This window comes from Rhinoraja longicauda, chromosome 1 (assembly GCF_053455715.1).
Source record: "Rhinoraja longicauda isolate Sanriku21f chromosome 1, sRhiLon1.1, whole genome shotgun sequence".
NCBI lineage: Eukaryota > Metazoa > Chordata > Chondrichthyes > Rajiformes > Arhynchobatidae > Rhinoraja > Rhinoraja longicauda.
The window spans coordinates 6,789,948-6,815,645 of NC_135953.1; the positions used below are offsets into that span (position 1 = coordinate 6,789,948).

General features: G+C 49.5%; 1 protein-coding gene across 1 annotated transcript in view; it reads right to left on the bottom strand.

Moving 5' to 3' along the window:
- Nucleotides 1-25,698, bottom strand: part of LOC144598346 (dedicator of cytokinesis protein 2-like) — an 894,447-nt gene that overhangs the window by 157,831 nt on the left and 710,918 nt on the right. The window contains exons 30-32 of the mRNA XM_078408406.1: nucleotides 8,561-8,639; nucleotides 6,350-6,450; nucleotides 5,314-5,372 (exon numbers count right to left, since the gene is read on the bottom strand). Coding sequence (XP_078264532.1) covers nucleotides 5,314-5,372; nucleotides 6,350-6,450; nucleotides 8,561-8,639 — 239 coding nt within the window. The remainder of the gene's footprint in view (nucleotides 1-5,313; nucleotides 5,373-6,349; nucleotides 6,451-8,560; nucleotides 8,640-25,698) is intronic.

Sequence of the window (25,698 nt, forward strand, 5' to 3'; positions counted from 1 at the left end):
GAACCAGGGGTCACACACAGTCTAAGAATAAAGGGGAGGCCATTTAAAACTGAGGTGAGAAAAAAAACTTTTTCACCCAGAGAGTTGTGAATTTGTGGAATTCTCTGCCACAGAGGGCAGTGGAGGCCAATTCAATGGATGAATTCAAAAGAGAGATAGATAGAGTTCCAGGGAGTATCGGAATCAAGGGATATGGGCAGAGAAGACAGGCACGGGTTACTGATTGTGGATGATCAGCCATGATCACAATGAATGGCGGTGCTGGCTCGAAGGGCCGAATGGCCTCCTCCTGCACCTATTTTCCCTGTTTCTACGTTCCTACATCCAGTCTGCCATGTGCACAGTGCCCGAACCAGAAATCGCAAAAAAAAACCCCAAAAAGAACAAAAAAAAGCAACAAAAAAACAAATCAAAACAAGAATAGGGCCAACTCACGGCTAAATGATAAGATTGTTCTGCATGGGAACTACTAGGTGTTTGGGCAAGGCTGCATTAGGCTAAGTTGGGATCGGAGAATGGTCTTCACACATAGAAATAATGCAGCCCATGTTGCAGTTGTACAAGACGTTGGTGAGGCCGCATTTAGAGTATCGTGTTCACGTCTGGGCACCGCGTTACAGGAATAGACGTTGCCAAGTTGGAAAGGGGCAGAGAAGATTTACGAGGACGTTGCCAGGACTGGAGGGTGTGAGCTATAGGGAGAGGTTGAGCAGGCTGGGACTCTAATCACTGGAGCGCAGGAGGATGAGGGGAGATCTTGTGGAGGTGCAAATCGGGTAGATGGGGTTGATGCACAGAATAAGAATAAGAATAAGGGGTAGGCCATTTAGAACGGAGATGAGGAAGAACTTTTTCAGTCAGAGAGTGGTGAAGGTGTGGAATTCTCTGCCTCAGAAGGCAGTGGAGGCCAGTTCGTTGGATGCTTTCAAGAGAGAGCTGGATAGAGCTCTTAAGGATAGCGGAGTGAGGGGGTATGGGGAGAAGGCAGGAACGGGGTACTGATTGAGAGTGATCAGCCATGATCGCATTGAATGGCGGTGCTGGCTCGAAGGGCTGAATGGCCTACTCCTGCACCTATTGTCTATTGTCTATTGTCTATACCTTGTCCAGAGTAGGGGAATCGGGGACCAGAAGACATAGGTTCAAGGTGAAGGGGAAAAGATTTAATAAGGATGAGAGGTGATCTTATAGAGGTGTACAAAATCATGAGAGGAATTGATCGGGTAGAGTTAACCCTCAGATTCTTATTAAATCTTTTCCTCGATTCCCCTACTCCCCATCTCTAGATTCCCCAACTCTGGGCAAGAGACCCTGTGGAAGTTGGAAAGTGTGCAGAGAAGATTTACGAGGATGCTGCCAGGACTAGAGGGTGTGAGCTATAGGGAGAGGTTGAGCAGGCTGGGACTCTAATCACTGGAGCGCAGGAGAATGAGGGAGTCTCTTGCCCAGAGTAGGGGAATCGAGAACCATAGGCTTAAGGTGAGGGGGGGGGGGGGGGGGAAAGATTTAATAAGAATCTAAGAGGTAACCTTTTCACACTAAGGGTGGTGTGTGTATGGAACGAGGTGCCGGAGGAGGTAATTGAGGCAGGGACTATCGCAATGTTTAAGAAGCAATCAGACAGGTACATGGAAGGGACTGGTTTAGGACAGGGATAAACGCAGGCGGGTGGGACGAGTGTCGATGGGGCATGTTGGCCGGTGTGGGCAAGTCGGGCTGAAGTCTGCATGCTGCAAGACTCTTGTGACTAACTCCTCTCCCCCGTCCTAACCTTTACATTCCTTGATCATGATTACTGCCAATGGCTGTTTCCGCGTTCTTATGTCATGCATATGTATTGCGAAGGAAAATGAACCATCTGTCCATTCGGAGAGCAAGCTGTGAGCTTTTTGCAGGTGTAAAAATGAATGGTGTTTATTCTTCTTTAATGCAGAAGTTAGTGCCACTAACGGCCTGTCTTTAGCACACCCTCTGAATAATAAGACTCCTTTTATTCCTCGTTTATTGTCCTTTACCTTCCACTGCTTTTCAGTCAGGTTTTTTTTCTGCATTTTCCAAGATTTGTTTTTTTTTCTCCTTGAAATGAAAATATAGTCTCAGATTCGTCCTAAACTCAGGGCCAGTGTTTGGTTAACTCTGGACAACAGACAATAGACAATAGGTGCAGGAGGAGGCCATTCGGCCCGTCGAGCCGGCACCGCCATTCAATGTGATCATGGCTGATCATTCTCAATCAGTACCCCAGCTATATGCCCCAGCTACACTCGTCCCACCCACCTGCGTTTGGCCCGTGTCCCTGTCCTAAACACTAGTGCAAGACGCCATCCCTGGCCAGTGCCATCTTCTCAGCTGGCGTGCGCCGGGGGAACAGGAGGGCGAAGGCCGCGGATGCCAACAGGATCAACAAACTCCTCCTCAGGAAGGCTGGCTCCCTCCTGGGGGGCGGGGAGTTGGATTCATGAGGGGAGGGTGGTCTTGGAGGGGAGGATGCTCCTCAAACTGCGGAGCATCCTGGACAATACAGCTCACCCCCCCCCCCCCCCTCCGCGACACACTGGTCAACCTGAGGAACACCTTCAGCAACAAACTGGTCCCACCGAGATGCAGCACAGAACGCCACAGGAGATCATTCTTCCCTGAGGCTGTCAGACTGTACAACTCCTCCCCCTTCTGTCGTGGGGTAGACTGAGAATGAGACTGACTCCCCTCCTCAATCTTTGCACATCCAAAAAGCTTTACCACCCGTGACATTATTTTCACGTTTCATGTTTCCTGTATTTTGTGTTTTTTATGACTGTTGGCAGATCAATTTCCCTCCTGGGATAAATAAAGTTCTATCGTATCGTATCGTATTGTATCGTATCATTATCACAGAAACATAGAAAATAGGTGCAGGAGGAGGCCATTTGGCACCACCATTCATTGTGATCATGGCTGATCATCCACAATCAGTAACCCGTGCCTGCCTTCTCCCCATACCCCTTGATTCCACTAGCCCCTAGAGCTCTATCTAACTTTCTCTTAAATTCATCCAGTGATTTGGCCTCCACTGCCCTCCGTGGCAGAGAATTCCACAAATTCACAACTCTCTGGGTGAAAAAGGTTTCTTCTCACCCCAGTTTTAAATGGCCTCCCCTTTATTCTAAGACTGTGGCCCCCTGGTTCTGAACTCCCCCAACATTGGGAACATTTTTCCTGTGTATCGTATCGTATCATGATCGTACTGTATCGTATCGTCTCATATCGCACTGTATTGTATCGTATCGTATCATTATTGTATATCATATCGTATCATATCGCACTGCATTGTATAATATCGTATCAATATTGTATATCATATCGTATCGTCTCATATCGCACTGTATTGTATCGTATCATTAAAGTATATCATATCATATCGTATCATATCGCACTGTATTGTATCGTATCATTATAGTATATCACATTAGAGGCAGGAAACATGTTCCCAATGTTGGGGGAGTCCAGAACAAGGGGCCACAGTTTAAGAAAAGGGGTAGGCCATTTAGAACGGAGATGAGGAAGAACTTTTTCAGTCAGAGAGTGGTGAAGGTGTGGAATTCTCTGCCTCAGAAGGCAGTGGAGGCCAGTTCGTTGGATGCTTTCAAGAGAGAGCTGGATAGAGCTCTTAAGGATAGCGGAGTGAGGGGGTATGGGGAGAAGGCAGGAACGGGGTACTGATTGAGAGTGATCAGCCATGATCGCATTGAATGGCGGTGCTGGCTCGAAGGGCTGAATGGCCTACTCCTGCACCTATTGTCTATTGTCTATTGTCTATATCATATCGTATCATATCGCACTGTATTGTATCGTATCATATCATTATTGTACATCATATCATATCGTATATCGCACTGTATTGTATCACATCGTATCATTATAGTATATCATATCATATCGCACTGTATTGTATCGTATCGTTATTGTATATCATATCATATCGTACCATATCGTACTGTATTGTATCGTATCGTACCGTATAAAATCATATCGTATCGTATCAATATTATATATCATATCGTTTCGTATCATATCGTACTGCATCGCATCGCATCGTATTGTATCGTATCGTATTGTATCGTATCATATCATATCATATTGTATCGTATCATATCGTATTGTATCGCATCGTATTGTATCGTATCATATCATATTGTATCGTATCATATCGTATCGTATCATATTGTATTGTACCATATCATATCGTAAGGCAGCAACTCTACCGCTGCGCCACCGTGCCACCCTAAAGTCTCTCTTCAACCTCCGATGGTTCCAGACTGAATTGGAGTGTGGTGACAGAGTGGTGAGTTACTGGCCGTTCTCACTTATTTGTGTGGACGTTTCAAGGGAATCACATTGAACAGCAAAATGATCTGGTTTCCGCGAAGGCACACCATCAATTCTCAGCTAGTTCCACAAAGCCTCTCCTCCTCGGTTGTAAATTGCTCCGCCCGCAACATCTTCCGCCCTCCGTCCACTTCCAGCAATTGTCCCGTACGTCCCTGGCACTTGGTCACGGCACCATTTGTGGCTGTACATTCGATAGCCACGATTACCTTCCTGAAACTCTCCAGCTCTCCAAACTCTATTGAGAAGCTCCAGAACATCTAGCTCACGGGGCACTCGTGTGAACGGTATCTACTTGGCTCACTGACTCCATCTACGCCTCGCGCTGCCTCGGCAAGGCCGCCAGCAGCATCATCAAGGACCAGTCTCACCCCGGCCACTCCCTCTTCTCCTCTCTCCCCTCATCGGGCAAGAGGTACAGAAGTGTGAAAACGCACACCTCCAGATTCAGGGACAGTTTCTTCCCGGCTGTCATCAGGCACGGGGGGAGGGGAGGGGGAGGAGGGGAGGGGGGTAGGGGGAGGGAGAGGGGATGTGGGAGGAGGGAGAGAGGGGAGGGGGTGAGGGGGGAGAGGGGATGTGGGAGGAGGGAGAGGGGGGAGGGGGGGAGGGGGAGAGGGGGGTTGGGAGGGGAGGGATGGAGGGGATGTGGGAGAGAGGGGAGGGGGAGAGGGGGGAGAGGAGGGGAGGGAGGGGAGGGAGGGAGAGGGGATGTGGGAGGGGGAGAGAGGGGAGGGGGGAGTGGGAGGGGAGGGATGGAAGGGGGGAGAGGGGATGGGGGAGGAGAGAGTGCTGCACCAATGCAGGAGTGGTTTGGGCACAACGGGTCCACTTGGTCCAGTTTACACTAATCCTAAACTAATTCGATTTTGCTCTCAAATCCTCTCTCCAAAAGATGGAGGCGATGGTGGTGGACCAGAAAAGAAATAGATAAAACCACTGCCTTACCAAGGTTGTACCACATTTCACGGATCGCTGCTCCAATGACACCTCTCATATCTCCATACCTACAGAAAGTAGGAAGACATCGGTTAGTCATTGTGCTTCATCTATCAGCCTCTGTCTCACCACTCCTCCTCATCTTGCATTGGTGCGAGAGTCTAGGACCAGAGGGCACAGCCACAGAATAAAAAGATGTTCCATTAGGAAGGAGATGAGGAGGAATTTCTCTAGAATTTCTCCCCTCCTCCCCCTCCCTCCCCCATGCCTGATAACATCTGTGGAATTCTCTGCCTCAGAAGGCAGTGGAGGCCAATTCTCTGAATGCATTCAAGAGAGAGCTAGTTAGAGCTCTTAAGGATAGCGGGGTCAGGGGGTACGGGGAGAAGGCAGGAACGGGGTACTGATTGAGAATGATCAGCAATGATCACATTGAATGGCGGTGCTGGCTCGAAGGGCCGAATGGCCTCCTCCTGCACCTATTGTCTATTGTCTATTGTGGTGAATCTGAGGAATTCTTTGCCACAGACGGCTGTGGAGGCCAAGTCAGTGGATATTTTTTAGGCAGAGATGGATAGCTTCTTGATCAGTACGGGTGTCAGGGGTTATGGGGAGAAGGCAGGAGAATGGGGTTAGGAGGGAGAGATAGATCAGCCATGATTGTATGGCGGAGTAGACTTGATGGGCCGAACGGCCTAATTCTGCTCCTATCACTTATGACCTGATGACATACGACATAACATGTGCAAAAGACTGTGTATTCGCTCTCTCTGTACGCCTTTAGTTAGTTAGATAAAGCTCGAGGGGCTAGCGGAATCACGGGATATGGGGAGAAGGCAGGCACGGGTTACTGATTGTGGACGATCAGCCGTGATCACAATGAATGGCGGTGCTGGGTCGAAGGGCCGAACGGCCTCCTCCTGCAGCTGTTTTCAATGTCTCTACGTTTGTCTCTACGCCTCACGATCTGATGGACCTGGACAAGATTCCCTCAACGCAACACTCTGTGGTCGGGCAGCGGGAGGTCGCTGGGCAGGACTCTCACTTGCAGATGATGGCCGATCGCTTGGCGTTCGAGAAGTTCTCCAGTTGCAGAGATTCCTGAGTCAGGAAGGCCACGGCGAGATGGAAGTAATTGTTCCAGAGCTGTGAGGAGGAGAAGAAGTGGAAGAAGGGGACAGAAGAGTTTAGAAAGATTACAGCGTGCAGTATTATGGCGTCACGTATACAGAGGAGATCATGGTGATGGGGGAATGCGTGATCTGTACAATGGACAACAGACAATAGGTGCAGGAGGAGGCCATTCGGCCCTTCGAGCCAGCACCGCCATTCAATGTGATCATGGCTGATCATTCTCAATCAGCACCCCGTTCCTGCCTTCTCCCCATACCCCCTGACTCCGCTATCCTTAAGAGCTCTATCTAGCTCTCTCTTGAATGCATTCAGAGAATTGGCCTCCACTGCCTTCTGAGGCAGAGAATTCCACAGATTCACAACTCTCTGACTGAAAAGGTTTTTCCTCATCTCCGTTCTAAATGGCCTACCCCTTATTCTTAAACTGTGGCCCTGATTCTGGACTCCCCAACATTGGGAACATGTTTCCTGCCTCTAACGTGTCCAACCCCTTAATAATCTTATACGTTTCGATAAGATCTCCTCTCATCCTTCTAAATTCCAGTGTATACAAGCCTAGTCGCTCCAGTCTTTCAACATATGACAGTCCCGCCATTCCGGGAATTAACCTAGTGAACCTACGCTGCACGCCCTCAATAGCAAGAATATCCTTCCTCAAATTTGGAGACCAAAACTGCACACAGTACTCCAGGTGCGGTCTCACTAGGGCCCTGTACAACTGCAGAAGGACCTCTTTGCTCCTATACTCAACTCCTCTTGTTATGAAGGCCAACATTCCAGTGGCTTACACTTTAGAGATACAGCGCGGAAACTGGCCTTTCAGCCCGTCGAGTCCGTGCCGACCAGCAATCAGCCCGAACAGCAGCACTACCCTACGCACCGAGAGAATTTAGAATTTACAAAAACCAGTTAACCTATAAACTTGGAAATGGGCACAAAATGCTGTAGTAACTCAGCGGGACAGGGAGCATATCTGGAGAGACGGAATGGGCGACGTTTTTGGTCAAGAACCTTCTTCAGACCTGAAACTTCACCCAATCCTTCTCTCCAGAGATGTTGCCTGTGCCGCTGAGTTACTCTAACATTTTGCGTCCATCTTCGCTGTAAACCGGCTTCTGCAGTTCCTTCCTACAACCGACAAACCTGCACGTCTTTGAGTGTCGAAGGAAACCAGAGCACCCGGAGACAACCCAAGCAGGTCGCAGGGAGAACGCACAGACTCCGTACAAACAGTACTCGTAGTCAGGAACGAAACCGGGTCTCTGGCGCTGTGAGGCAGCAACTCTACCGCTGCGCCACCCGACGGCATTACACATGATGGCCTCACTGTTAAGGGGTTGGACAGGCTGGAAGATTGTTGCAGGAAGATTGTTCCCGATGTTGGGGAAGTCCAGAACAAGGGGTCACAGTTTAAGTCAAGTCAAGTCAAGTCAAGTCAATTTTATTTGTATAGCACATTTAAAAATAACCCACGTTGACCAAAGTGCTGTACATCTGATTAGGTTCCAATGGATAAGGATAATCCATATCCAGATAATATAAGGATAATCCCCTTTAAGGATAAGGGGGAAGTCTTTTAGGACCGAGATGAGAATGTTTTTTTTCACACAGAGAGTGGTGAATCTGTGGAATTCTCTGCCGCAGAAGATAGTTGAGGCCAGTTCATTGGCTATATTTAAGAGGGAGTTAGATGTGGCCCTTGTGGCTAAAGGGATCAGGGGGTATGGAGAGAAGGCAGGTACGGGATACTGAGTTGGATGATCAGCCATGATCATATTGAATGGCGGTGCAGGCTCGAAGGGCCGAATGGCCTCCTCCTGCACCTATTTTCTAAGTTTCTATGTTTCTAGATGGATAGGACAGGTTTGGAGGGATATGGACCAAACGCAGGCAGGTGGGACTAGTGTAGCTGGGACATTGTTGGGCGGTGTGGGCAAGTTGGGTTGAAGGGCCTGTTTCCACACTGTACCACTCTGTGACTCTGTGACTTCTAAGACACGTACACACATTCTGTAGTTCGAGTACAAAGGCTGGAACTCTCTATAGAGTTGCTGTGTGTGACAGTGGAGATAAGCAGACATCACCCATCCCCGGTTGTAAAACGTTGTTCCTTTGAACGTACCTGCAGTTCAAAGCTCAGGCTGTTCAAAAACATTTTATTCAACGTTTCTGCGTACTGGTTGATCGCTCGTAGGAAGACCCTGCAGAGAGTGGGGAGAAACAATTGGACGATTATCAAAGGCAAACACCAAACCAACAGCATCAGCAAACGGGGATGGCAGGTAAGGGAGGCAGAGAGAGAGAGAGAGAGAGAGAGAGAGAGAGAGAGAGAGAGAGAGAGAGAGAGAGAGAGAGAGAGAGAGAGAGATTAACGATTCACATCAAAGCCTGAGAAAAGCAATCAAAAAAGGCCAAATGGAATAGTTGGCCTTCATCTCAAGAGGATCCTGATTGCTACGTGGACATTACTCTCCAATACTGCACACTCTCTTAACATAGAAACATAGAAACATAGAAAATAGGTGCAGGAGTAGGCCATTCGGCCCTTCGAGCCTGCACCACCATTCAATATGATCATGGCTGATCATCCAACTCAGTATCCCGTACCTGCCTTCTCTCCATACCCCCCTGATCCCTTTAGCCACAAGGGCCACATCTAACTCCCTCTTAAATATAGCCAATGAACTGGCCTCAACTACCTTCTGTGGCAGAGAATTCCACAGATTCACCACTCTCTGTGTGAAAAAAAACTTTCCCATCTCGGTCCTAAAAGACTGCCCCCTTATCCTTAAACTGTGACCCCCTTGTTCTGGACTTCCCCAACATCGGGAACAATCTTCCTGCATCTAACCTGTCCAACCCCTTAAAGGTCAGTCCCACAGCGGGGCGGCACGGTGGCGCAGTGGTGGGCTTGCTGCCTCACAGCGCCAAAGATCCCGGTTCCATCCTGACCACGGCTGCTTGTCTGTCCGGAGTTTACACGTTCTCCCCGTGATCTCCGGTTTCCTCCCGCCTTCCAATCGCCGATCAGGTTTGTAGGTTAACTGGCTTCTGTGAATTGTAAATTGTCCCCTAGTGTGTGTAGGACAGTGCTAGTGTGCACGGGATCGCTGGTCGGTGGGCCGAAGGGCCTGTTTCTGCCCTGCAGAAATCCAGAACAAGGGGTCACAGTCCAGAACAAGGGGTCACAGTTTAAGGATATCCAGAACAAGGGGTCACAGTTCAAGGATAAGGGGGAAGTCTTTTAGGACCGAGATGAGAAAGTTTTTTTTCACACAGAGAGTGGTGAATCTGTGGAATTCTCTGCCACAGAAGGTAGTTGAGGCCAGTTCAATGGCTATATTTAAGAGGGAGTTAGATGTGGCCCTTGTGGCTAAAGGGATCAGGGGGTATGGAGAGAAGGTAGGTACGGGATACTGAGTTGGATGATCAGCCATGATCATATTGAACGGCGGTGCAGGCTCGAAGGGCCGAATGGCCTACTCCTGCACCTATTTTCTATGTTTCTATGTTTCTATGCACCTCTAAACTAAAAAATTAAACGTGGTGCAACGCATAGAGTGTTGGGCAACGCTACTTAGAATGGACACGTTGTCCTTGTCACCACCACCACCCCTGGCAGCGTGTAAAGAGGGAAATAGATGGGGTGGATGTACAGAGGCTTTTGCCCAGGGTTGAGGAATCAGGAACTCGAGGGGAGATGTTTAAGGCAAGAGGGGGAAAGGTTCTCATGGAAACCGACGGTGGTACATCTACGCAGCATGGAGGTGATTCAGGCACGATACTATAACAGAAACATGGAGAGATATATGGAATGGAAAGGGTCGGAGGGATAGGGCCAAATGCAGGCAAGTAGGACTAGCTTAGAGGGGGGGGATATTGGTCAGCATTGGATGAGTTATCATATCATATCACATATATACAGCCGGAAACAGGCCTTTTCGGCCCTCCAAATCCGTGCCGCCCAGTGATCCCCGCACATTAACACTATCCTACACCCACTAGGGACAATTTTTACATTTACCCAGCCAATTAACCTACATACCTGTACGTCTTTGGAGTGTGGGAGGAAACCGAAGTTGGGTCCAGAGGTCTGATTAGTACAGGTGTCAGGGGTTATGGGGAGAAGGCAGGAGAATGGGGTTAGGAGGGAGACATAGATAGAAACATAGAAAATAGGTGCAGGAGGAGGCCATTTTGGCCCTTCGAGCCAGGACCGCCATTCATTGTGATCATGGCTGATCGTCCACAATCAGTAACCCGTTCCTGCCTTTTCCCCGTATCCCTTGATTCCACAAGCCCCTGGAGCTCTATCTAACTCCCTTTTAAATTCATCCAGTGAATTGGCCTCCACTGCCCTCTGTGGCACAGATTCACGACTCTCAGGATGAAAAAGCTTTTTCTCGTGATCAGCCATGATTAAATGGCGGCCTAGACTTGACGGGCCAAATGGCTTAATTCTGCTCCAAGAACTTAGGAACTATTTGCACAAGTAGACCCAAGGGAAAAAGTTCACAGAAAACGCAGGGAAATGGGACTAGCTTAGGTGGGGTATCTTGGTCAGCATGGACTAGTCGGGCAGAAGGGCCTGTTTACGTGCCGAAGACCTAATAATAAGAGCTGAATTCTTCTTGTAAAGGGCATTAGTGAACCATGCAGGCTTTACGACAAAGCAGTCATTTCATGTGTACCATTACCGTGACTATTTCTTAAGACCCCAAATTTAATTGAATACTTTAATTTAGATTCCCTCTGCTGCTGGTCGTGGCATTCACATTCACGTCTCCACATCAGCGGTCCAACTCTCTCGACGGCTGTAACTCAGCCACTCGGTTGCTGCACTTGTAATTCTATGTCGCACTCATCGGGTCGATGGGAAACAAGGGACTTATAATTTAACATAAACCAGCGTGGCATCTTGTTTAGCATGGAGCACCAAAGCGCGAGAGAGAGCCTGTCTCTGTGCAGTAAAGGGGACGTGATGCACATTCACTGCACACACAAGGCTCTCCCGGCTAAATTAAAGACCGTTGTTAAACTGTGCTGAATTGTTCTCTCCCCCTGTTAAGGGCGAGAGTGGATGGCGATCACATCACCGAGGGGCAGGGGCATGAACAGGCAGCAGCAGCGTGACAAATCTGAATCAGCTTGTACACATCGCTGAGATTACACGCTTTACAGTGGCACCGCTGAGTTAATTGCTAGATCTGCTGATGTTAATTCAGCTCCGACACGCCATGGGCCAAGGGAACTCCCCCCTCATCAATCCCTCCGGTGGTATCATTGACGGCAGGGAGGAGACAAGGCTGCAGCGCTCCTTGGCGATGTGCCGAGCAGAGGGAAAGGGAGAAGGAGCGACTTCGTTTTAGTTTTAGATTTAGAGATACAGCGCGGAAACAGGCCCTTCGGCCCACCGGGTCGGCGCCGCCCAGCGATCAAGTCAAGTCAAGTCAAGTTTATTTGTCACATACACATAAATGTGCAGTGAAATGAAAGATTACCCACAGTCCAGCAACAAGAGCAATAAAAATAAGCAATAACACACACAATCAAACAAAAAGAAACAGAAAGAACCATCCCTCACAGTGAGTCTCCTCCAGTCACCTCCTCACTGTGATGGAAGGCCAGAATGTCTTTTCTCTTCCCCTGCCGTCTTCTCCCGTGGTCAGGCTGTTGAAGTTGCCACGTTCCAGGCCGTGCCGGACGGTGAAAGGTCCGCGGCGGGCCGACCCACGGCCCGCGATCCGGGGTGGGCGAAGACGCTGCCGCTGCACGTCGGGGCGGTCGGGGCTCCCGACATTGAAGCCCCCGCCGGGCGGTGGAAAATCCCGCGGCCTATTTCAGGCCGCGCCGGACGGTGAAAGGTCCGCGGCGGGTCGACCCAAGCCCCGCGATCCGGGGCGGGCGAACACGCTGCCGCTGCCGGAGCTCCCGATGTCGGCCCCCACCCAGGGGCCTGCGAGCTTCCGCACACATTAACGCCATCCTACACCCACTAGGGACAAGTTTTACACTTACACCAAGCCAATTAACCTACAATCCTGCACGTCTTTGGAGTGCAGGAGGAAACCGAAGACCTCGGAAAAAACCAACGCAGGTCACGGGGAGAACGTACAAACTCCGTACAGACAGCACCCGCAGTCGGGATCGAACCAGGGTCTCCGGCGCTGCATTGGCTGTGAGGCAGCAACTCTACCACCGCGCCACCGTGACTTAGGCTCACTCACCACCAACAGTCGTGAACACATCCCCCCCAGTTCCAATATCTAAAGGGGCTGCTCCTTGCCTTCTTGGCTGCACTTCACACCCACTATCCTCATCTGTGGACACCCTGTGCGCGTAGGGGGAGAGGGTAGGGCCGAAGATGTCCTGGTTAGGTTGCTCCTGGGCCTGGCCAAGCTGGCCATCCGTGAGTCACGGCGCCAGGCGGAAGAGGGCTCTGCCCGAGCCGGCTGCCTGCCCCTTTTCCGGGATTACGTCCGTCCAGGCCCGGGTGGTGTTGGAGAGGGACCGCGCGCTGTCCACGGGCACCCTGGGGGATTTCCGGGACCGCTGGGCACCGCAAGGGGTTGGATGCATCGTGGACAAGGAGTGTAAGACAGTTGTATAATAGTTTATTGTTTGTCTTGTATTATGGTGGTGAGTTCTGTTTTGGTTTTATTGTATTGTATATATTATTTTAATATTTGAATAAATATTTTTGATTAATAAAAATAAAAACAGTCGTGAACAGAGGAAGAGATGGTTTGGTGTAGTTGAAAGATGAGCACGGACACAGGCCTTTCGGCCCACTGAGTCCATGCTGGGGTTCGGTCACCTGTTCACATCGGTTTAGTATCGTGCAAGATGAAATCTGATTAAAGATAATCCGAGGGTCTTCAATGAGGTAGATAAAACATAATCCGGATTAGGAATCAATAGTCATACAGTGTGAAAATACACCACCCCTCGTCCACACCAACCCTCTACACTAGTCCCACCTGCCCGCATTTGGCCCATACCTGTCCTATCCATGTACCTGCTTCAACTACCTCCTCCGGCAGCTCGTTCCATATACCCACACCATTTGTGCAAAAACTTTGCTCCTCAGGTTCCCCTCCCCCCCTCACCTTAAACCGACGTCCTCTTATTCTTGATTCGCCTACTCTGGGAAAAAGGTATTTACTCTAACTGTTCCTCTCACGATCCATACACCTCGACAAGATCAGCCCTCATCCGCCTGTGCTCCAAGGAATCTATATACTAAAACTCTCATTTGTTTGTTTGTTTGTTTGTTCCTGAACTACAGTCAAAACGGCACACGATAGCACGACAATTTTAGGCCCACCTTACTCACCGTCGTCCCTTTGGTGCTAATGGAAGAAGTTTCATTGAAATCGGTGTCATATTTTAAAAGTTATTCACAATATTAAAGTTTAAATCTATCTCCTCGGGAGGGGGGGGGGGAGGGAGAGAGGGAGGGAGAGGGGTGGAGGGACGGAGGGAGAGGGGCGGAGGGACGGAGGGGGGCGGAGGGAGGGGGGGTGGAGGGAGGGAGGGAGGGGGGTGGAGGGAGGGGGAAGAGGGAGGATAAGGGGGTTGAGGGGGATGGAGTGGGGGGGGGGGAGGGGAGGAGGGAGAGGGAGGGGGAGGGGAGAGGGGGTTGGGGAGAGGGGAGGGGGAGGAGAGGTTGCTGCACCAATGCAGGAGAGGTTTGGGCCCAATGGGTGCTCTTGGTCGAGTAAAGTACTAGCCTGCTCTACCTGAGAAGAGTGGGGGAGAGTGAGAGGCTGGTGAGGGAACTCATAAAAACAATGCTTTCAGTTTCTTGGCAGTCAAATTTACAATAAACTCGGTTAATGAGCTAAAACGTCATAAATGTTTATGATGAGGTACGAGTTCCATTTAGTAAGCCGCAGGATGGTGCGCAAGGACGGTCACGGTGGCGCGGCGGTAGAGTTGCTGCCTTACAGCGCTTGCAGCGCCGGAGACCCGAGTTCGATCCCGACTACGGGCGCTGTCTGTACGGACTTTGTATGTTCTTCCAGTTACCTTCCTTGGGTTTCCTCCGAGATCTTTGGTTTCCTCCCACGCTCCAAAGACGTACAGGTTTGTAGGTTAACTGGCTTGGTATAAGTGTAAATTGTCCCTTGTGTGTGTAGGATCGTGTTAGACAATAGACAATAGACAATAGGTGCAGGAGGAGGCCATTTGGCCCTTCGAGCCAGCACCGCCATTCAATGTGATCATGGCTGATCATTCTCAATCAGTACCCCGTTCCTGCCTTCTCCCCATACCCCCTGACTCCGCTATCCTTAAGAGCTCTATCTAGCTCTCTCTTGAATGCATTCAGAGAATTGGCCTCCACTGCCTTCTGAGGCAGAGAATTCCACAGATTCACAACTCTCTGACTGAAAAAGTTTTTCCTCATCTCCGTTCTAAATGGCCTACCCCTTATTCTTAAACTGTGGCCCCTTGTTCTGGACTCCCCCAACATTGGGAACATGTTTCCTGCCTCTAACGTGTCCAACCCCTTAATAATCTTATACGTTTCGATAAGATTAGTGTGCGGGGATCGCTGGTCGGCGCGGACCCGGTGGGTCGAAGAGCCTGTTTTCGTGCTGTATCTCCAAACTAAACTAAACAAAACTAAGAGAAAGACAGCCCTCCATTTTGGCATTCTGATGGCTCCACTCTCCCTCACGTCTCTCAAGCACGCCAATTAACGAAAGGAAAGCTGGACAGGGACTGTGGAATTTTTAACCCATGCTGCTAAGACCGGCCGAGCATTTCTTCCTTCCCCCCCCCCCCCCCCCCCCACCCTCTTCACGAGTGCAGTGAGATAACGGGTTAAAAACAAAACCAACTGTTAATAAAATGAATCATCAGTCAGAGTTCAAACTCTGTTATTTACCATTCAAAATACTGATCCCTTTATACTTAAGCAAATATGATTTTTGAACATTCCACTGTTTTCTGCTGGAAATCCAACTCCAATATTTGCATTCTCATGGCAAATACCATCTATTATCCGAAGGAAAAATATTAAAACTAAGCTCACGCACACGCCAGCTGAAGAGATTCAAAATTGCAAACAGAAATCTCCTCATCAGTAGTCCTTGAGTGCCAGCCTGAATGTAGTCATTGCAGCTGTGGTGGATGTCAAGCCAATCTGCCAGGCGAGAGAAATCAGTGCAAAAGATTCAGATCCAGATTCGGATTAGTTCAATAGACAATAGGTGCAGGAGGAGGCCATTCGGCCCTTCGAGCCAGCACCGCCATTCAATGTGATCATGGCTGATCATTCTCAATCAGTACCCCGTTCCTGCCCTCTCCCCATACCCCCTGACTCCGCTATCAAAGCCAATTAACCTGCAAACCTGCACGTCTTTGGAGTGTGGGAGGAAACCAGAGCTCCCGGAGAAAACCCACGCGGGTCATGGGGAGAACGTACAAACTCCGTACAGACAGCGCCCGTGGTCAGGATCGAACCTGGGTCTCTGGAGTAGGGCAGCAACTCTCCCGTTGTGCCACCGTCCCGCCCTACTGTGCTGTTCAGACAGGTACCATAACATTTAAAAGACATTTGGACAGGTTCATGGTAAGGAAAGGTTTAGTGCGAGATGGGCCAAATGCAGGCAGGTGGGACTAATGCAGATATGGCATCTTAGTCGGCATGGACTAGCTGGGCCGAAGGGCCTGTTTCTGTGCCGTATGACTTTATGGCTCCAAAACTAGATTTGAAACAAGTTATCCTTGGCCCTTATTTCGTGCCATTGAGATACCAACCCTTGAGAATAGTCTAAATATAGAAAGAACTGCAGATGCTGATTCATACACAAAAGGACACAAAGTGCTGGCGTAACTGCGCAGGTCAGGCAGCATCTCTGGAGAATATGGATAGTTGTTGCAGGACCTAGGACCGGCACGGTGGTGCAGCGGTAGAGTTGCTGACTCACAGCGTCAGAGACCCGGGTTCGATCCTGGCCATGAGTGCTTGTTTGTCCGGAGTTTGTACGTTCCACCCATGGGTTTTCTCCGGGATATCCGGTTTCCTCTCACACTCCAAAGACGTACAATTTAGTAGGTTAATTGGCTTGGTATAATTGAAAATTGTCCCAAGTGTGTGTAGGATTGTGCAAGTGTACGGGGCTCGCTGGTCAGTGCGGTCTTGGTGGGCCGAAGGGCCTGTTTCCACGCTGTATTGCTAAACTAAACTAAACAGTCTGAAGAAGGGTCTCGACCCGAAACGTCACCCATTCCTTCTCTCCTGAGATGCTGCCTGACCTGCTGAGTTACTCCAGCATTCTGTGAATAAATACCTTCGATTTGTACCAGCATCTGCAGTTATTTTCTTACTCTAAACTAAACGAAAGACCTGCTGAATTACTCCAGCTTTTTAAGTCCATCGAAGAGTCTGTTTGCCATTGCCATCAGCTTTCTTTCTTCTGCCGTGTCTAGGAGTGCAACTATCTCACTCCCAAATAAGGGACAAGGTGATGTCACCGCCCCGCGCCCCACTTGACCTCGCCCAGCCAGCGGCCCCGTGCTCCCGCTCCACCAATGGCGGCCTCCCAGGCCGGGATGCGGGTTGCTCAGCAACCTCTGTCAGGTGGCGCCCGGGCCTCTGGGCCTACACTGTCTTGACCTACAGTGTCTGGGCCTACACTGTCTAGACCTACAGTGTCTGGGCCTACACTGTCTTGACCTACAGTGTCTGGGCCTACACTGTCTTGACCTACAGTGTCTGGGCCTACACTGTCTAGACCTACAGTGTCTGGACCTACACTGTCTAGACCTACAGTGTCTGGGCCTACACCGTCTGGGCCTACAGTGTCTGGGCCTACACTGTCTAGACCTACAGTGTCTGGGCCTACAGTCTTGACCTACAGTGTCTGGGCCTACACTGTCTAGACCTACAGTGTCTGGGCCTACACTGTCTTGACCTACAGTGTCTGGGCCTACACCGTCTGGGCCTACACTGTCTGGGCCTACACTGTCTGGACCTACACTGTCTGGGCCTACACTGTCTGGGCCTACACTGTCTGGGCCTACACTGTCTGGACCTACACTGTCTGGACCTACACTGTCTGGGCCTACACTGTCTGGGCCTACACTGTCTGGACCTACACTGTCTGGACCTACACTGTCTGGGCCTACACTGTCTGGACCTACACTGTCTGGGCCTACACTGTCTGGGCCTACACTGTCTGGACCTACACTGTCTGGACCTACACTGTCTGGGCCTACACTGTCTGGGCCTACACTGTCTGGACCTACACTGTCTGGGCCTACAGCGCCCCCCCCCGGGCCTAATAGGGGACAAGGGCGGTACCATACGGGACAAATCAATGTTGCCCAATATGCGGGATGTCCCGGCTAATACGGGACGGTTGGCAACCCTAGCCTATGAGTTTTAATATTGCTGATAAAAATTCCACACCCTTTGGTTGGAAGTTAATAACGTTTGTGTCCAGTCCAATCAACACTCCACACTTGCAGGTTGAATTTCGACCAACAACCGAATTAGCAAACTGCACCAAAATTAATATGATGTCCGGATGCTGAACTGCCCTCTGGGTGAAGAGAAAATTGCGCATGAGATACAATGTTCGCAATAAAAAGGAGGCCAACAGGTAGTGCGAAGATTCACAGGCCGCTGCTTGCCAGACAAGGGTACCGGACCATCACCACTACAGTCATGTTTCCATGGCAACCAGCGAGGTAAAATTCAGGACACACCGTGACAAATATCAAAAGGCACCTGGCCTGAGCTTCAAGTCACTTCCATCGCTCTAGGTCATGCAGAAAAAGTCACGCCTGAGTTGTTTCAGAGGGACGTTTGCACAAATTGAATTGTGTGATTCAAATTCATAAGTTCGTAAGTTCCAGGAGTAGAATTAGGCCATTCGGCCCATTCAATCGTGGCTGATCTATCTTTCCCTCTCAACCCCATTCTCCTGCCTTCTCCCCATAACCCCTGACACCCGCACTAATCAACAACCTGTCAATCTCTGCCTTAAAAATATCCATTGACTTGGCCTCCACAGCCGTCTGTGGCAATGAGTTCCACTGATTCACCACCCAAGAATATCTTTGGTGTAAACCACACACTATCGTTCCTAAACCTCCATCAGGTCTTCCCTCAACCCTCGATGCTCCAGAGAAAACAATCCACGGTTTTCCAATACCGTGCAGCGGCAGAGTGGTGCAGCGGTAGAGGAAGGTAAATCCTCAATTTGGAGTACTTTGAGCACGGTGGCGCAGCGGTAGAGTTGCTGCCTTACAGCGAATGCAGCGCCGGAGACTCAGGTTCGATCCTGACTACGGGCGCCGTCTGTACGGAGTTTGACCGTTCTCCCCGTGACCTGCGTGGGTTTTCTCCAAGATCTTCGGTTTCCTCCCACACTCCAAGGACGTACAGGTATGTAGGTTAATTGGCAGGGCAAATGTAAAAATTGTCCCTAGTGGGTGTAGGATAGTGTTAGTGTGCGGGGATCGCTGGGCGGCGCGGACCCGGTGGGCCGAAGGGCCTGTTTCTGCGCTGTATCTCTAAATCTAAATCTAAATCTAAAAAATCTGGGTCCCGTATCTGAGGAAGGGTGTGCTGGCTCTGGAGAGGGTCCAGAGGAAGTTTACAAGAATGATCCCAGGAACGAGTGAGTTCACATATGATGAGCGTTTGTTGGCACTGGGGCTGTACTCGCTGGAGTGTAGAAGATTGAGTGGGGGACCTCATTGAAACTTACAGAATAATGAAAGACTTGGATAGAGTGGATGTGGAGAGGATGTTTCCACTGGTGGGAGAGTCTAGGACCAGAGGGCACAGCCTCAGAATTAAAGGGCGCTCTTTTAAAAATGGAGGTGAGAAGGAACTTCTTTAGGCAGAGGGTAGTTAATCTGTGGAACTCATTGCCACAGAGGGCTGTGGAGGCCGAGTCAGTGGATATTTTTAAGGCAGAGATAGACAAATTCTTGATTGGAACGGGTGTCAAGGGTTATGGGGAGAAGGCAGAAAAATGGGATTAGGAGGCAGAGGTCAGCCATGATTGAATGGCGGAGTGGACTCGAGAGGCCAAGTCACAGTGTATCTCTGAAACCTAAATCTAAATATCTCCTTCCAGCTAATTGTAGAAAATAACTGCAGATGCTGTCGAAGGTATTTATTCACAATATGCTGGAGTAACTCAGCAGGTCAGGCAGCATCTCAGGAGAGAAGGAATGGGTGATGTTTCAGGTCGAGACCCTTCTTCAGACTGATGTCAGGGGGGCGGGACAAAGGAAGGATATAGGTGGAGACAGGAAGATAGTGGGATATCTGGGAAGGGGGAGGGGAAGAGAGGGACAGAGGAACTATCTAAAGTGGAGGTCAGCTAATAGCTAATAGCATCTAATCAAGGAGACACTCGGGTAAACCTCGTCTGCTCCCTTTGCAAAGCCTCCTCGTCCTTCCTGTAAAGGGGCGACCGGAACTGCACAGAATCATGCAAATGCGACCAAACTAAAGTCCTACAAAAGCCGCAGTACACAATACTTGGTTGCCATTGATTGATGAGCTGGTAATTAAAGGATATCGATAAATCGACAGTAACTATAAACTTCATCAGACTCTTTCAAACACCAGCACAACAAAGACACACATTTCAGCTCCTGTTCAGGCAACACGAAGAACGATTGGCCTTGGGCCATGCGCCTTCACACAACGACGTGAAACGTTAGAAAAGGTTCAATTATGGGAATTGGGCTTAGACTGCTTTAAGTACAAGAGATGGGGGGGCCACGGTGGCGCAGCGGTAGAGTTGCTGCCTTACAGCGAACGCAGCGCCGGAGACCCGGGTTCCATCCCGACTACGTGACCCGTGTGGGTTTTCTCCAAGATCTTCGGTTTCCTCCCACACTCCCAAAGACGAACAGGTTTGTAGGTTAATTGGCTTGGTAAATGTAAAAAAAATGTCCCTAGTGGGTGTAGGATAGTGTTAATGTGCGGGGATCGCTGGTCGGCGCGGGCCCGGTGGGCCGAAAGGCCAAATAATGTTTAGTGTAAGTTAAATCCAGTAAAGTCCGATCAAAGATAGTCCGAGGGTCTCCAATGAGGTAGATTAAGGTGTTTTCTGCAACGCTTTGCAAGAGGCATTTCAATGCCGATTCCACGCACACCTTGAACAAGTATCCCCTGTGGATGCTTTGCGTTCCGTAGCCAGAATGATCCCAAAGGCATCAATGATACAGTAGAGTAGTGGCGCGTCAGGCTAGATTATGTTCCCAAGTTCTCAAGTTAGATTTCAATGCGACAACTCTCTAATTCTGACGTTTGCTGACTGATCCATAATTAACTTGCAAATTGTCCTGCTTGCATTTAATCCACATCAGAGCCTGTTCACGCTCCTCCTCGCCACACTAGTTCAGTTTAGTTTAGTATATTATTGGCACGTATACCGAGCGAGGTACAGTGAAAAGCTTTTGCTTGTGTGCCATCCAATCAAAGAAACGACTATGCAAGATTACAATCAAGCCGCCCACAGATAAAGAATAAAGGGCACACCATTTAGTGAAAAGTCATATCACTGAACACCGATATAGTCCGATTAAAGATAGTTCAAAGGTCTTCAATGAGGTAGATGGGAAGTCAGGACTGCATTCTAGATGTCGAGAGAGCAGTTCAGTTGCCTGATAACAGACGGGAACAAAATGTCCCTGAACCTGGAGCTGTGCGTTTTCACACTTCTGTACCTCTTGCCCGATGGGAGAGGGGAGAAGAGGGAGTGGCCGGGGTGAGACTGGTCCTTGATGATGCTGCTGGCCTTGCCGAGGCAGCGTGGAGTCAATGGAAGGGAGGCTGGTTTGTGTGATCAGTTTAGTTTAGTTTAGTTGAGTTTATTGTCACTTGTACCAAGGAACGGGGAAAAGCTTTTGGGAAAGAAAACTGCAGATGCTGGTTTAACTCAAAGGAAGACACAAAATGCTGGAGTAACTCAGCGGGTCAGGCAGCGTCTCTGGAGAGAAGGAATGGTTGCGTGCTAACCAGTCAGCGGAAGGACATGATTACAATCGAGCCATCTACCGTGCACAGATGCAAGGGGAGACACTGTGGCGCAGCGGTAGTGTTGATGCTTCACAGCGCCAGAGACCCAGGTTCGATCCTGACCACAGGAGCTGTCTGTGTGGAGTTGTGGACCTGCGTGGGTTTTCTCCAGGTCCTCCCACATTCGAAAGACGTAGGTTACGTGGCTTCGATAAAAATAGTTAGTTGTCCCCAGTGTGCGTAGGATAGTGTGTGGGGTTCGCTGGTCGGCGCGGACTCAGTGGACTGATGGGCCTGTTTCCGTGTTGTATCTCTAAAACTAAAACTAAAAACTAAAACAAACTGCTGGAGTAACAGTGGGATCGGCAGCATCTCTGGAGAGAAGGAATGGGTGACGTTTCAGGTCGACACCCTTCTTCAGACATCCACTTCAACTTATCTGGATCAGTCAGAATTATTTAAATTGCCTATTCATAGAAACATAGAAAATAGGTGCAGGAGTAGGCCATTCGGCCCTTCGATCCAGCACCGGCATTCAATATGATCATGGCTGATCATCCAAAATCAGTGCCCCGTTCCTGCTTTCTCCCCATAACCCTTGATTCAATAGACAATAGACAATAGACAATAGGTGCAGGAGTAGGCCATTCAGCCCTTCGAGCCAGCACCGCCATTCAATGCGATCATGGCTGACCTAAATCTAACTCTCTCTTGAAAACATTCAGAGAATTGGCCTCCACTGCCTTCCGCAGCAGAGAATCCCACAGATTCACAACTCTCTGGGTGAAAATCTTCCCTTTACGTGGTAACGTGACTCCTCCGAGCTGCACCTTATTGTTACAGCTAACTCTGAACAAAGTCATGCATGACGATTTCAATATTAAAACACCCACACACAACAGAAACCTATGCTTCACCACCGAAGCTGTTAATATCCGGACTCTACGATTGTGCAGTGCAGTGCAAAATAAAAGAGATGAATTTTCATATTTTGATCTTATTAAATTAGCATTTTAATGATACCCAGGTACTTGCAACGTGAGTTTAAAAGTCGCACCAGAGGGTTTTGTGTAAACACACAGCTAGTCTAAAAAGGCAAACGGATGTAGCTGAGGAACTCAGCATCAGCTACAGGGGAGATGTACGCATATCTGTTAATTTGTTATTGTTTTCTCACAAAGCCCCAGTTCGCTCGGTGTGCAGTCTCATCAAAACCAGGAATGCCTGTGTGTCTGCAAAACTGTTGTAGTTTATTGCAAACCTGGGAAAGAGCAAAGATCTGCACAGTGGTGCAGAGGGTTGCCAACTTCCTCACTCCAAAATAAGGGACAAAAGGTGACGTCACCGCCCCGCGCCCCACGTGACCTCACCCAGCCAGCGGCCACGTGCTCCCACGGGCCGGGAGGCGGGTTGCTACGCAACCTCTGTTAGGCGGAGCCCGGGCCTACACTGTCCGGGACTACAGCGGCCCCCAGGCTACAGTGTCTGGGCCTACAGCGCCGTCCGGGCCTACAGTGTCCGGGCCTACAGTGTCTGGGCCTACAATGTCCGGGCCTACAGTGTCCGGGCCTACAGCGCCAACAGTGCCTAATATGGAACAAGGGCGGTCCCGTACGGGACAAACCACTTTAGTGCAAAATACGGGATTACCTGGCTAATACGGGACAGTTGGCAACCCTAGTGGTGCACCTGGTAGAGTTGCTGCCTTACAGCGCCAGATACCTGGGGCACGGTGGCACAGCGGTAGAGTTGCTGCCTTACAGCGAATGCAGCGCTGGAGACTCAGGTTCGATCCTGACTACGGGCGCCGTCTGTACGGAGTTTGTACGTTCTCCCCGTGACCTGCATGGGTTTTCTCCGAGATCTTCGGTTTCCTCCCACACTCCAAAGACGTACAGGTTTGTAGGTTAATTGACAGGGTAAATGTAAAAATTGTCCCTAGTGTGTGTAGGATAGTGTTAGTCAAGTCAAGTCAAGTCAATTTTATTTGTATAGCACATTTAAAAACAACCCACGTTGACCAAAGTGCTGCACATCTGTGCGGGGATCGCTGGGCAGTGCGGACTCGGTGGGCCGAAGGGCCTGTTTCCGCGCTGTATCTCTAAATCTAAAAAAAAATCTTAACCCTACAAATCCTGTACGTCTTTGGAGTGTGGGAAGGGAACCGAAGATCTCGGAGAAAACCCACGCAGGTCACGGGGAGAACGTACAAACTCCATACGGACAGCACCCGTAGTCGGGATTGAACCCGGGTCTCCGGCTTTGCATTCGCTGGAAAGGCAGTAATCCTACCGCTGCGCCACCGTGCCGCCCTAAGGTATAATAAGGAACTACAGATGGTGAGTTTTGAGAAAAACACAAAGTGATGGAGTAACTCTCAACGGGATAAGACAGCATCTATGGAGGCAACAGATAGGTGATGTTTCGGGTCAAGAGTCTTCTTCATACCCAGTGTGGTAAACTGTAATAGGTACAGATTGAACAGAAGAAGGCTGGTCAACCCTCTCATTTTGCTCCCACACCTAATGGGTTTTGGTCTAGAGTCACCAGTTTTGGTCTCCTAATTGAGGAAGGACGTCCTTGCTATTGAGGCAGTGCAGCGTAGGGTCACGGGGTTAATCCCCGGGATGGCGGGACTGTCATATGAGGAAAGATTGGAAAGACTGGGCTTGTATTCACTGGAGTTTAGAAGGATGAGAGGGGATCTTATAGAGACGTATAAAATTATAAAAGGACTGGACAAGCTAGATGCAGGAAAAATGTTCCCAATGTAGAGGGAAGTCCAGAACCAGGGGCCACAGTCTTAGAATAAAGGGGAGGCCATTTAAAACTGAGGTGAGAAGAAACCTTTTTCACCCAGAGAGTTGTGAATTTGTGGAATTCTCTGCCACAGAGGGCAGTGGAGGCCAATTCACTGGATGAATTTAAAAGAGAGTTAGATAGAGCTCCAGGGGCTAGTGGAATCAAGGGATATGAGGAGAAGGCAGGCACGGGTTACTGATTGTGGACGATCAGCCATGATCACAATGAATGGCGGTGCTGGCTCGAAGGACCAAATGGCCTCCTCCTGCACCTATTTTCTATGTTTCTATCCAGCATGGAAACAGGCTCTATTCGGCCCATTGCATCCATGCTGACCATCAACCCCTCTCTTACACAAGTGGAGCCATAGTGTCATACAGCACAGGCACAAGCCCTTCAGCCCAATTCAACCCTGCCATCCAACAGGACCCATCAATGCCAGTCCCATTTGCCTGCATTTGGCCCATATCCATAAGATCCTGATGTCGAAGCAGAATTAGGCCATTCGGACCATCAAGTCCGCTCCGCCATTCAATCATGGCTGATCTATCTCTCCCTCCCAACCCCATTCTCCTGCCTTCTCCCCGTAACCCCTGACACCCGTACTAATAAGAGAACCTATCAATCTCCGCTTTACAAACACCCAATGTGTACACCGGCGTCTCTGGCAATGGATTCTACAGATTCACCACCCCCTGGCTAAAGAAATTCCTCCTCATCTCCATTCTAAAGGCACGTCCTTTTATTCTGAGGCTGTGCCCTCTGGTCCGAGACTCTCCCACCAGTGGAAACATCCTTACAACATCCACTGTACCCAGTCCTCCCTCGAGATACTGCTCGAAATCTTTCCTATCATGTACCTGTCTAAATGACTTTTAATCACAGAATGTTACAGCACCGCCTCCTCAGTCCATGCTTGCAGTAATCTGGATAGTTCCATTTCCTTCATGGCCGACAAATTAGTTTCTTTCAAGTGAGTTTGAAAGCCTGAGAGAGACACAAAAAGCTGGAGTAACTCAGCGGGGACAGGCAGCATCTCTGGAGACAAGGGATGGGTGATGTTTCGGGTCCAGACCCTTGTTCAGATCACCCGAAAAGTCACCCCTTCCTTCTCTCCAGAGATGCTGCCTGTCCCCGCTGAGTTACTCCAGCTTTTTGTGTCTATCTTTGGTTTAAACTAGCATCTGCAGTTCCTTCTTACACAGTTTGAAAGCCTGATTCAGTCTGTTTCCGCCATCCCAATAGTTTAGTTAATTGTCACGTGCACCGAAGTACATCCTAACTATATTTTACACATGCCTATCTAAAAGCCACTAAAGTGTCACTATCGTTTCTGCCTCCACTACCATCCCGGGAAGCACATTCTAGGCATCCACTACCCCTCTGTGTAAACAAATTGCCCTGCACATCTTAGATTTTTAGATTTAGAGATACAGCGCGGAAACAGGCCCTTCGGC